Source organism: Neopelma chrysocephalum, unplaced genomic scaffold, assembly GCF_003984885.1.
Source record: "Neopelma chrysocephalum unplaced genomic scaffold, ASM398488v2 Primary Assembly neopelma1_95826, whole genome shotgun sequence".
NCBI lineage: Eukaryota > Metazoa > Chordata > Aves > Passeriformes > Pipridae > Neopelma > Neopelma chrysocephalum.
Window position 1 is genome coordinate 26477 of NW_020924483.1, and position 13526 is coordinate 40002.

Consider the following 13526-nt stretch of genomic DNA (forward strand, 5'->3'; position numbering starts at 1 on the left):
CAAAGGAAACGTAGAAAGTTCATGGTGATGAAGAGGAGCAGAGACTCTAGACTCATGGGAGTAAGACCTAAAACCCCTACCAGAATTGAGTGCCAAGAGAAGCTCCGCCTGCACTCTGCCTATACTCTGCCTGTTATTAATATGTATAGATAGATGTTGTAATCATATGAATATGCATTTAATCATATATGAAAAATGTATAAAACCCCTGATTTTGTGTGAAGCCTAGGAGCAAGTTCTCTGTGACGTGAACCCCGCTTGCTCCCGATGTCAGCAAATAAATACCTTTGCTGCTCAAAAGATCCAAAAGTCTCTGAGCAGTTCTTTAAACCAGATTTTTCAGATTCAATGCAAAAGACTTAAATGGGTTATTTAAATCACTGTTTTTTTCAGGCAGTTTCACAGAGTTTGAAGTGATTACTGAAATAATCAGCATAAGAAACATTGCTGAAGCATCATGTTTGATACAACACATGCCAAAATGGTTGAGGTTTTTTCACTTAACCTTTCGGTTTCCAGAAATGTCTGCTGGGATCTGTCTTTACCAACCTGTCTGGATTACCAAGGAGACACCATCACACTGTAACTGCCTGAGTTTTGGCACTTTCTCCCTGGCAGACTGTAAGTGTAGAAGACCCTTCTGGAAGATTTTACTATGAGGAGATTAGGGTTTTTTGCTTAAGGAAGCTTTCCTGCCTGGAAAAAGACATCTTTCCCAGAGACAGTTTTAGATGTTTTCTCCTCCTGCATTCCAGAGGAGCTGGCTCCCAGGTAGGAGAGAAGATAAGTACTTTCAGACATCTGAAGGCCCCACAGTGTGTGTGTGTGGGGGCTCAGAGACAATAAAAGCCCTGAGATGAACATGGGGCATGTCTTTTTTAGGCCAGGTGAAGCTTTGTACTGAGAGAAGTGTTTTTGACTCTTGGAAATAAATTCTTCTAAATCCTTCCACTGCCTGGTATTTTGGGGGTACCTGTGTGCATTTGACCCTTACACAGACTAAATCCTGAGTCTCCCATATGAGACTCATTGCTGAGCGCACTGTTCCCACCAGGTTAGGCCTTGGCAGACAGCTCATGAGAACGGAGAGATCCCCATGGACTGTAAGCAGGTCAGCCTCTTGCAATGACTTTCTCCTCAGCTTGTGATGCTGCTGTCCTGTCACCATCACCTCTGATGGCACTGGTAAGGCCAACTTTCAAGTTTCACTTATTATCAGTAGCCTGGTTAAGAAGTTTAAGCTCCTCTGTAGCAACAATAGGAAAGCCAACAAGGTGCTGCACAGCATGTCCTTTTGAAACAGGAGCCAGGCCTAAAAGAGTTAACTATCTTGGCCTGCTAAGAAACCCCAATACCTGTTTTGCTAGAAGAACATTTTAGGAGCACTGGTTAATATCATGTTCTGTTCTGCTCACTGGATTAAGGCCTTATTATAGAAAGAATAGGAGTAGACACTAATAAATTAGGTAAACTAGATGTCTGAAGACAACCTGGATGCACCCCAGGTCTAAGCATTGGCACCTCATTGATTATGTCTTGGTGCAACGGAGAGATGTCTGCGATGTCCTCCACACCCGCGTGATGCCCAGCGCAGAATGCCAAACAGACCATCGGCTTGTGCGCTGTAAACTCAACTTCATTCTCAAATTCAAACCCAAAAGGGGCAGTATCCCAAGGAGAAGACTTCAAGTTAACGATCTCCAATCAGCCACAGTAAGAGAAAGATTCCAGACAAATCTTCAAACCAGGCTCGAAAACCATCCCACAAATCCTGCAGATTCCTCTCCTGAAACAATTTGGCATCATATTAAAAGCTGCATCCTGCAATCCTCTGAAGAATCCTTAGGGTTCTCCCTCAAGAAGAACAAGGACTGGTTTGATGAAAACAATCAAGAAATCCAGGACTTGTTGAGGAAGAAGAGAACTGCCCACCAAGCACACCTTGCACTGCCATCCTGTCACGCAAGAAAAATAGCCTTTCGTCTTGCATGCAGCAAGCTTCAGCAGAAACTCCGTGACATCCAGAACAAGTGGTGGACCGATCTAGCTGCAAAAACTCAACTATGTGCAGATACAGGGGATCACAAAGGATTCTATGAGGGCCTGAAAACAGCATATGGGCCTACGTACCAAGTCCAAAGCCCACTACTCAGTGCAGATGGTCAAACGCTTCTGACAGATAAAACCTCCATTCTGAATCGATGGTCTGAACACTTTCAGACTCTTTTCAGTACCAACCGTGTAGTACAAGACTCAGCAATTCAATCCATCACACAACAACCAGTGAAATTCGAATTGGATACTGCCCCCACTTTAGGAGAAACCCTCAAGGCCATACAGCAGGTGAAAATCGGCAAGGCAGCTGGGGTTGATGGAATTCCACCCGAAGTCTGGAAACATGGGGGCCTTGCACTCCATGCTAAATTTCATGAGCTTGTGGTGCGCTGTTGGGAACTAGGCGAACTACCTTCAGACCTTCGTGATGCAGTCATCATCACCTTGTATAAGAAGAAAGGCACTAAATCAGACTGCTCAAATTACCGTGGTATTACTCTGCTCTCCATTGCTGGCAAAATCTTGGCAAGAATACTCCTGAACAGACTAATACCCGCTATAGCAGAAGAAATTCTACCTGAAAGTCAGTGTGGCTTCAGAGCCAACAGGAGCACCACAGACATGATATTTGTTCTCAGACAACTGCAAGAGAAGTGTAGGGAACAGAACAAAGGTCTCTATGTAACCTTTGTCGACCTCACCAAGGCTTTCGATACTGTGAGCAGAAAAGGTCTTTGGCAGATTTTGGAACGTTTAGGTTGTCCCCCCAAGTTCCTTAAAATGATCATCTCACTTCATGAGGATCAGCACGGTCAAGTCAGATATGGCAACACACTTTCTGAGCCCTTTCTAATAAAGAATGGTGTGAAACAAGGCTGCGTTCTCGCTCCTACCTTATTCACAGTCTTTTTCAGCATGATGCTCCAAAGGGCCACGGCAGACCTCGATGATCAGGACGGTATTTACATTCGATATCGTACTGATGGAAGCCTATTCAACCTAAGGCGACTGAAGGCCCACACTAAGACCCTAAACCATCTTGTCCGGGAGCTACTTTACGCTGATGACGCTGCCCTTGTTGCCCACACTGAAGCAGCCCTGCAGCGTTTAACATCCTGCTTTGCAGATGCTGCTGAGCTCTTTGGGCTGGAAGTCAGCTTAAAGAAGACAGAAGTTCTCCATCAACCTGCACCTCAGGAAGTCCTCCATCATCCCCACATCACCATCGGCCAGTCAGAACTCAAATCAGTCCAACAGTTTAATTACTTAGGCAGCCTCATCTCCTCAGATGGTAAGATCGACGGGGAGATAGACAATAGGTTAGCGAAGGCATATAGTGCCTTTGGAAAACTCCATAAAAGAGTATGGCGTAATAAACACTTGAAGAAAAGTACCAAGATCAGTGTTTACAGAGCCATAGTGCTGTCTACTCTTTTATATGGTTCCGAATCATGGGTCATCTACCGCCACCACCTGCGTCTCCTAGAACGCTTCCATCAACGCTGCCTCCGTACAATCCTGAACATCCACTGGTCAGATTATGTGACCAATACATCTGTTCTTGAACAGGCAGCAATCACAAGTATTGAGGCCATGTTACTGAGAACACAGCTGCGTTGGGCAGGGCACGTCTCCAGGATGAAGGACCACCGCCTCCCTAAGATCCTGCTTTATGGTGAACTTGCCTCCGGCTGCCGCAAGAGAGGAGCTCCGAAGAGAAGATACAAGGACTCCCTGAAGCAACAACAGCCTCGGGCATATTGATCACCATAACTGGTCTACTCTGGCCTCCAATCGGGAGGCCTGGAGACAGACCATTTATAACGCTGCTGATGCTTTTGAGAAGGCACGCAGGATCACTCTTGAGGAGAAAAGACAACGCAGAAAGAATCGAGCCTTGCAGAACATACCATCTAAGGAGTCTTTCTGCTGTGTCTTTTGCAACCGGACGTGTCTATCTCGTATTGGCCTTTTTAGCCACCAATGCGCTTGCAAAAAACGTGGGTAGAGCCCTTCCCAAATCTTCGTTCGCGAAGCCTAGCCATGATGATGTTTGAATAAGATCTAGAAGGCCCAGAGCCAGGATTTTGCAAGCTTAAAGAATTCAGGTCACCTAATTGAAGAGGTCAAATTGAGGAAGATGTTCATGGCGACCACCAGAGGGATGAAGGCTTGAGGAGAAGACCCCCACAGTAGAAGACTGCGCATGTCTGGAAAGACTCCGCCCAGAGACTAGCCTACTTATTAATATATATGTTAGATGATGTAACCAAGTATCCAAAGTGTATAAAATGGTTTAGTTTTGCACTTTGAGGTCGAGCAAGTTTCTCCAGCGTGAGCTGGCTTGCTCCCAAAGTTGAATAAACAAATACCTTGCTGCTTAAAGATAAAAAAGTCTCTGAGCAGTTCTTCATACCAGATTTTTCGGATTCACTTTTTACCCATTTCCAGAGCACAGGTGAGATGCCAGCACTTCTCTGCCACCCTTTTTTTCTGCCATTTAGCTGCTACATCGAGACAGGGTGACCAGAAGTGCAAGCACTCACAGCTCCCAGAAAGCAGGGGGTCACTCCTCAACTACCCTCTGCCCCACACCACCACTCTCTGCCTCACAGCCCCTCACATTCCTGCCCTGTACACCGGCCCCTGCCCTTCTCATGTCTTCCTGTCCCCAGCCCCACCCCACCACCACTCTCCCCCTTTTCCGCCCACCGAGGGCCATTTCAAGGGTACATACCACAACAGGGTATTTTTCTAAAAACACCGTTTAGCTTCTTTTTATTTTTACATATATATAAATATGTATCTATTCCCCCATCGCTCAGAGGTGCAGAAGGGGGAAGGTACCACGACGCCTGAGGGAATCGGCGGGGGAAGCACTTCCGGACCGCGCATCACCCAACCCCGCCTCCTAGGGGCGGCCTCGTCGTAAAAATAGGCGGAGCGAGCTGCCGCCATTTCGTGGAGAAAGCGGAGGGTCGGTAGCTGCTTCCTGTCTGCTTCAGCCTTCCCCGAAGGAGCCGCCATCGCCATGCTCTCCGCCCGTGTGGCTGCCGCCCTCGCCCGCTCTCTGCCGCGGCAGGCCGGCCTGGTGAGCGTGCTCTTTCCTCCCTGAAGTGAGCGGAGGTGGTGGTGGGAGGCGGTCGCCGCCGCCATCTTTGGGGCCGCAGTGACATTGATGGGCTGCGGCATCCCGCTCTCAGGAGTTTGGGGGGGGGGGGGGGCGCTCACCTCAGCGCTGGGTGTCAGCGGGGTCAGACCTACTGCTGAAGGGAGCGGGGGTGCCCTCACTTGGGAGATGGGTGGGAGGAGGTCTAGGGGACGGCCTGTCCTGCCCCGGTAATGCTGCTTGACGCTGGGGGTTCAGGTTAATGTCTGAAAGCTGCCAGATCCCAGTCAAGGTGAGGGATTTAAGCTGTGAAGCTTTTCTAGGTAGTGGGGGTTTTTTCCCCGTGTTTGTAGGGAGAGCGAGGGTGTGAAGATCTGTCCCGACCCGTTCCCACTGGTGTCCCTTGGGAAGGTGAACGGAGGAGAGGCCTGCCCAGGCGTTCAGAGAAAGAGCATTAACGGTGCATGGAATTGCACTGGCAGCTTTACTTAGGACGTAGGATTACAACCTTTTATTACATTCATTATCACAGATTTTTTTTTTTGGTCGTCGTTGTTTCTGCTATTGTATATGTTCTAGCCGTACCAGACTTTTTTTTTAGGAAGGCCAACCCTTAGAAGACAATCTCATTTCTCCCTTGTGGAGAACAATGAGGGGTGCGGTGATGTTCAACACAAAGGTGGCAAACGAGAGGAGGTGTTGCTTTGGGATCAGCTGCACTGCTGTGATGGTGACATCAGTGCAATGCAGAAAAATGCAGCGAGTAATTCAGAGCAATCTTTTACCATCTGTCCTTGCTTAGTAGTGCTGGATTTAGTTCTATAACTACAACTTGTGAATGGAGTGCTGTGGGGCTAAACTCAAAACTGAGACACATTAAATGTATAAGCTAATGATAAAAAATGTCAGTGTGTTGTCTCTTAATGGGTTTTTTTTGAATGATTGAATGAGGAAATTTCACTGTTTCTGAAATAATTACTTCTTATTTTAGATTTCCAGAAACACCCTAGGTGCAGCACTTGTTTCTACAAGAAACCTCCATGCCTCCAAAATGTGCTTTCAGAAAACTGGTGAGTCTGAGAAAGGTCTTCATATAACAGTGTGGTTTAAGAACTTGCTCTATCAGACAAAAGGGAATTTGAATATGGTGTGTGTGTCAGTTGACAGAACACTTGAGGACATTTATGTACTTACAGTATTTAACAGTGAACTGTTACATGGTCACATCCAGCAGACTTCACTTTAATAACTATTCAAATAATGCCCAAACCAAGGAGTGGTCACATGTCAGCTTGCACAGCTTACCTGCTTCATGAGGATTCGATTCAGAATTATCTTATTCTGATATTTAGAACTCTTGCAGAATTATTTGAAAAAAAATGCTTCTAATTCTAGTTTCCTGTCTTGTTTGTAACAGTATGAAGGAACAGATGGCTTTCCCAGGCCTGCCAGGGTTTGACCTTGTATCCTTGAGCATAACTTCTTTGCTGCCAGCATTTTGGTGTTTAGAGAAAACAGCAGCACTGCATAGCTGTGTTTTTGATAGTGGTTCACATAAAATTTTTGAAGTGGTTTAGGGTTATTAAAGGTATTATTAGGAAATAGAAGTTTCACAATTTTTTCTCAGCTAGGAAATAGTAAATAATAAAGGATTGTTGGAGGTACCCTGACAAATAAATTTGAGGAATATGGAGAATACATTTTTACAGCTTATATTGAACAACTTGCTTCTTAAATGTATTGAGTTCCTTTAAATGTATTTGGATCTTGGATTACAAATCAGTTGACAGGGTGTTTTGATGCCTCCTGTCTAAGTAACTGCTCTGCAAGTGGAGAGAGCATGTCTGTTACTGAGCTTAAGACTAATTATTTAATCTAATTGCTTTCTACGGGGAGAGATTGCTAATAGTGTAGGACATAACGAAGGAAACTAGTAACTAAACAGCCATCAATGTTTTAATTGAAGCTGTCTTGTAATGATGTGTTGAAGCTGCTTTTATTAGCTGAGAATACAGAAGCTGTTATTTATCTTATACATCTAGCACGTTGCTTGCTAGACCTTGTGGCATACCAGAGAAAGGGCACCTTGGCCTGTGAATTCAAGACAAGATTACTAAATTTATATCATGCCTTAATGTGCTAAATCTGGTGCGAAACATCTCTTTCCAGGTTCTGCTGAGGTATCCTCTATTCTTGAGGAACATATTTTGGGAGCTGACACCTCTGCTGAACTTGAGGAGACTGGCCGTGTGCTCTCAATTGGTGATGGTATTGCCCGTGTGTATGGCCTAAGAAATGTCCAAGCAGAAGAAATGGTTGAATTCTCTTCTGGACTGAAGGTAAGCTTTCACTAAAGCACTTTTTTTATCTTAGAAATATATTTTAAAAAAGACTTTTAAAGGAGAATGAGACTATGCTTGGAGGTACCCATGTGGACCTCTTGCAAACTTCATTGCAACTTTAATAAGTAGTAACTAGTTGAAATAATACTGCAAAAAGCAAATATTCTTTGAATTCATAACACTTTGCTTTCAGGATCTGGTTCTTGGCTAACATTTGAGTTCTATATGTCTTTGTCTAGGAAGTAGAAGAACTAATCTGGCACTGGATTTTTTCTTTGTTTTCAGGCTGGCTTTTATGTTTACTGTTGAGTAATAGTCTCTCTGCTTCAATAATGTGCAGTTTGCTGACTTCTTGTAGGTCTAAGAGTAGACTAGAATTAAAAAGCTGTCTGACTGTTCTGAGAGTACTGCAATAGCTTTTCCAATATTTTAATGACCTAACTCAGCTTGGGCAGAGAACAAGCTAGTGCTTTTCCCTCATCCAATTCCTAGGCAAGAGATAAATGTTGTATTTGAACCCTGCTTATCCTTTCTGATCTGTTTAGAGAGATAAATGACAATGCTAGATTGCTTCAGTACAATTATGTGGTAAGTTGAAGGCTTAGGCAGGTTTTCTAACCAATATGGAAGAAAATAGATGCACTGTTCATAAATGCAGACCATTGACTATTGTTACAAATAAGATTGAGGTAATTATGTTGCATATTCTACACTGTAAAACGATCACATTGGTATTAAACTGACAGTTTTTGTAGACATCTGTATGTGTTTTCTCAGGATAATGTGATCTTTGTCCTAGGGTATGTCATTGAATTTGGAGCCCGACAATGTTGGTGTTGTCGTGTTTGGGAATGACAGACTGATCAAGGAGGGGGATGTTGTGAAGAGGACTGGTGCCATTGTGGATGTTCCGGTTGGGGAAGAGCTGCTGGGCCGTGTTGTAGATGCCTTGGGCAATCCAATTGATGGGAAGGTAAGTGTAACTAGATGTTTACTACCTCTGCTATGTATCTATGTGATACAGACTGCAACAGTTTCTTTCCTCTTTTTTAAGGGTTCTATTGCACCTAAGACACGTAGGAGAGTTGGCTTAAAGGCCCCTGGGATCATTCCCAGAATCTCTGTGCGTGAACCTATGCAGACTGGTATTAAGGCTGTAGACAGCTTGGTGCCAATTGGTCGTGGCCAGCGTGAACTGATAATTGGTGACAGGCAGACCGGGTAAGTTAAATGTCCAAGACAAAAAATGTTTCCTTAAACAAAGACTTGAGTGCAGTGTGCACCAATGTACAGAGCTGAACACAAAACTGTATAGAGGTTGGGAGAACTGTAGGCAGCTTAACTTATCAACCTCTGTGTTACCCAGGAAAACTTCAATTGCAATTGATACAATAATCAACCAAAAACGATTTAATGATGGAACAGATGAGAAGAAGAAGCTGTACTGTATCTATGTTGCAATTGGCCAGAAGAGATCTACTGTTGCTCAGCTGGTGAAGAGGCTCACTGATGCAGGTACAGATTTTTGAAAATGGTTGAACCTGACAACTAGTGACATCCTGTTCTCATTATAATGCTGAATAGTGCTGTGACCTCTCCTAGTTGCAACTATAGACAGAATTATTTTTTTATTAAATGAGTGAACTACTTGCTTTTGTGGACGAGAACCTTTCTAGTTATCGGGGGGGAGGGGAAACCCCTCATTTTTGCTACATCGCATTAGAAGATTATTTTGAGGTCTCAAAACTGCTGAATTGCTTCTGGAAAAGTCAGGGCCTTTTTTTTTCTTAGCAGAGTTGAGAGCTTCCTCTTGGTAGTCACACAGGCCTGGTGACAAGCTATGGCCTACAAGTATTTATGGACTTGATGTGTTTCATATGCATGTAAGTCAGTGTGAATGGCAGTTACAAATTTAAGTAGAGAGACTTTACTGCCCAAACATAAGGGATTAAATGATAGTGCCTTTTCAGAAACAATGATCTCATTGACCAAGGCTGCATATGTAACAGAGCTTGCAAGAGATCAGGCACCTTACCTCTTTGCCTGCTGGTCAAGCAGAGTCATATGTAGCAGGAAAAAAAACCACATTTTAGGACTATAATTTGTTTGGGACTGTGAAACAAAGGGTAGTATTGCCTTGCAGCAGCCAGAAAACCATGGACTTTCAGGCTGAGTTAGTTCTAGAACAAAATTGTGTCTTAGTTAAAGTTTAAACTTCATTTTAAATGGGAAAGTCTGCGAGTGTTAGACACTGGCTGCCATGGACTTGCTCTTGAAACTTCTTGAGTTAGTTGAGCTAACAGGCATGTTACAGTGGGCTTTCCTGTAACAATGTAATGATGCACTCTGGGCTTGCTTCAGCAACTTAGTATTTCTCATGTGTGTTGTATTTGCTGATTACAGGCATGATGAGGTAATATACTCAGTGGTGTGTGTCTCCAATTCTTTCCAGATGCCATGAAATACACTATTGTAGTGTCTGCCACAGCATCCGATGCAGCACCCCTTCAGTATCTGGCTCCCTATTCGGGCTGCTCCATGGGAGAATACTTCAGAGACAATGGAAAACACGCATTAATCATCTATGATGACTTGTCCAAGCAGGTCAGGAAACATTGTTTATAGGCCTCATAGTCTTAACGTTGGTGTTTGTAGCTGTAAGATCACCTCAAGTTTAGAAATTCAAAATGTTAAATGAGCTACTGAGGTCTGAAAGCTTTCTTGATACCGTGCAGGCTGTTGCCTATCGTCAGATGTCTCTGCTGCTGCGTCGTCCACCTGGTCGTGAAGCCTACCCAGGTGATGTGTTCTACCTGCACTCTCGCCTGCTGGAGAGAGCAGCCAAAATGAATGATTCCTTTGGAGGTGGCTCTCTGACCGCCTTGCCTGTCATTGAAACTCAGGCTGGTGATGTGTCCGCTTACATTCCAACCAATGTCATCTCCATCACTGATGGACAGGTAGGACTTCTTCACATCCCAGTGTACTTCTGTGTAATTTATTGGCATGTCTCTGAGGAGGCTTCCAGGCTTCTGATCAAGATAATAAAACAATTCTCTCTTACAGATTTTCTTGGAAACTGAGTTGTTCTACAAAGGTATCCGTCCAGCCATCAATGTTGGTCTGTCTGTGTCCCGTGTAGGTTCTGCTGCTCAGACCAGGGCTATGAAGCAGGTAAGCATAAAACTGCTGCTCCTCCTCTTGCTAGAGATGAGCAGTGCATAGGCCTTCCAACCCATTTCACTCTAAAGAGCTGTGAATAGAGAGGGAATAATAAAGCTTGGGTTCATTAGTGTTATGAAACTATAAAAGAACAAACTGGGGGTCTCTTTGATATTTCCATTGTATGTTGAGAGAGGTGGGGGAGAAAGGAAAATGGTATCTGCATAAAGATGTAGGATAAAGTTTCAGTATGCTGAGCTGGGTACTGATCTAACTGGAAATAGAGAATGCTCTCTTAACCCCATACTTTTACTCCATATATGGAATTAAAGAGGTTTAATATCAGTGGTCACGGTTTTGGGGGGGGCATGCTTATATTAAAAGGTGGGATTTTTAGAAATGCATATAATCACAGAATATGCTGAGTTGGAAGGCACCCAGAAGGATCATCGAGTCCAACTCCCAACCCTGCACAGGGCCATCCCCAAGAGTCCCACCACGTCCCTGAGAGTATCATCCAAACGCTTCTTCAACTCAGGCAGGCTTGGTGCTGTGACCGCTTCCCTGGGGAGCCTGTTCCAGTGCCCAACCACCCTCTGGGAGAAGGACCTCTTTCTAATATCCAACCTAAACTTCCACTGACACAACTTCAGGCCATTCCCTTGGGTTCTGTCACTGGTAACCACGGAGAAGAGATCAGTGCCTGCCCCTGCTCTTCCCTTCGTGAGGAAGTTGTAGACTGCAATGAGGTCTCCTCTGTCTCCTCCAGGCTGAACAGACCAAGGGACCTCAGCCACTTCTCATACAGCTTTCCCTTAAGGCCTTTGACCATCTCTATTACCCTCCTTTGGATGCTCCCTAATAGCTTAATATCTTTCTTATATTGCAGTGACCAAAACTGCACACAATATTCAAAGTGAGGCTGCACCAGTGCAGAGTAGAGCAGGACAATCACCTCCCTCGACCGGCTGGCGATGCTTTGCCTGATGCACCCCAGGACACAGTTGGCCCTCCTTGCTGCCAGGGCACTGCTGACTCATTCAACTTGCCATCAACCAGGATCCCCAGGTCCCTTACCACAGTGCTGCTTTCCAGCCTCTCATTCCCCAGTCTGTATGTACATCCAGGGTTGTCCCATTCCAGGTGCAGAATCCAGCACTTCCCCTTGTTGAACTTCATATGGTTGGTGATTGCCCAGTCCTCTCATTTGTCAAGATCTCTCTGCAGGGCCTCCCTGCCTTCGAGGGAGTCAACAGCTCCTCCCAGTTTTGTGTCATCTGTAAACTTGCTTAGTATCCCCTCCAGTCCTGTGTCCAAGTCATTTAATCATCTCTTAGAATACTGAGATTCACTTGTCTGGTGTGGAAGGCAAAGCTGACTTGTGACAGCTGTCACCTGAAGATAACCTGCAAACTCCTAGACACATTTAAAAGGTGATCAAACTCAGTCTGATCTGTATCTTGTGTTGTAGGTGGCAGGTACCATGAAGCTGGAATTGGCTCAGTATCGTGAAGTAGCTGCCTTTGCCCAGTTTGGCTCTGATCTGGATGCTGCCACACAACAGCTGCTGAACCGCGGTGTACGTCTGACAGAGCTTCTCAAACAAGGACAGTATGGTGAGTGTCTTGAATTTAACAAGTTTGCATTTCATATAAGTCTCTTCTGCTAACGAGATTTGTCTTTGTGGCAGCACTTACTATGTCCATTCTGTGCACATGGTAAATGCAGACTTACTTGAATCATGTTGTATATGTGCAGTTGATTTTCAAAGAAAGGACTGTGTAGTACTGATGTGTCCTGATGTGAGAGTTACTTGATGGCATGAGTGCTCTCTTTTCTGCAGTTCCCATGGCTATCGAGGAACAGGTTGCAGTCATCTATGCTGGTGTAAGAGGTCACTTGGACAAGCTGGAGCCCAGCAAAATCACTAAATTTGAGAGCGCTTTCCTAGCTCATGTACTGAGCCAGCACCAGGCCCTCCTCTCCACAATCAGGTATGATGATTTATCTTGCTTCATTCCAAGGGTATTGACTTGACGACTGGAGTGCAGATAATGGTCACTGAACTGTTAATTTAGTGTATCCCAGAACATCAGGCCTGTACCAGAACTGGAAGTTAAATGAGCCTTCCTGCTGTCTAGAGCTCAGCTTCATGACTTTAGTTCTTAGGAAGTCCAGCTGATGCTTAAAAAGGAGAAGGGGTGTTATGTTAGTGGTACAATTTCATGCATCAAACAGAAATGCTTTAATTCATCTGCTAATTTTGTTAGAAATGGGAAGGTTTGTTGGGAAGCTATTTTCTTTGTCTTAGGGATTGACTACATATCTACTTCTGCATCAGAAGTTTAACTAAATTCTTTCAACAGGACTGAAGGGAAGATCTCTGACCAGACAGAAGCTAAGTTGAAGGAAATAGTCACAAGTTTCCTGGCTACTTTTGAGGCATAAACTTAAAACTGTTCAAACAGACCAGGCTCTTGTGCTCCAGTGCTCCAGCTCCATCAAAGATTTAAAAGTATGTGTGACTTGAGTGTACAGATGTCAATGAGAATAAAAGTTCCCATGTAAAAAGGCTCGTATAATTCTGATTGCCTTCTGGTTGGCTGCTTGCACCTTTAAAACCACAGAGGACTCCCAGTGGCACACACTTGCTTAAAGGAACTCTGAAAAATCAGGGACATCTTAACTCCTCAGGTGGATCAAACTCCCCTTACATGAACAAGGAGGGGTAGTAGTTGGGTTCTGTGGCTATGACTGCAGTTCCCATCATGACAAAGCTGAGGGTTACTCTTCCAGTGTTCATACTTTTTGCCAGGCAGCTGATCTCTGAGAAAGGCATGCAGCTGGGGAAGCAGTTT

At 44.6% G+C, this 13526-nt stretch overlaps 1 protein-coding gene across 2 annotated transcripts; it reads left to right on the forward strand.

Annotated features, from left to right (window-relative positions):
• Positions 1–4998: 4998 nt before the first annotated feature.
• Positions 4999–13119, forward strand: LOC113981009 (ATP synthase subunit alpha, mitochondrial-like). Of its 2 annotated transcripts, none has more exons than XM_027708242.1 (12): positions 4999–5146; positions 6156–6234; positions 7334–7503; positions 8306–8479; positions 8561–8727; positions 8873–9021; positions 9959–10110; positions 10242–10466; positions 10573–10680; positions 12140–12284; positions 12512–12662; positions 13035–13119. In XM_027708242.1, the coding sequence occupies exons 1-12, from the start codon at positions 5087–5089 to the stop codon at positions 13114–13116; spliced, it is 1662 nt and encodes a 553-aa protein (XP_027564043.1). In that variant the 5' UTR covers positions 4999–5086; the 3' UTR covers positions 13117–13119. The 2 variants fall into 2 exon arrangements, with proteins under 2 accessions (XP_027564043.1, XP_027564044.1); XM_027708243.1 differs by having other exon boundaries at positions 5087–5146; positions 8306–8413.
• The last annotated feature ends 407 nt before the right edge of the window (positions 13120–13526 follow it).

Coding starts and splice junctions, on each gene's coding strand:
- LOC113981009 (XM_027708242.1), top strand. CDS start 5,087: ATGCTCTCCGCCCGTGTGGCTGCCGCCCTCGCCCGCTCTCTGCCGCGG. Junction 6,235..7,333: donor AATGTGCTTTCAGAAAACTG/GTGAGTCTGAGA, acceptor ATCTCTTTCCAG/GTTCTGCTGAGGTATCCTCT. Junction 7,504..8,305: donor AATTCTCTTCTGGACTGAAG/GTAAGCTTTCAC, acceptor TCTTTGTCCTAG/GGTATGTCATTGAATTTGGA.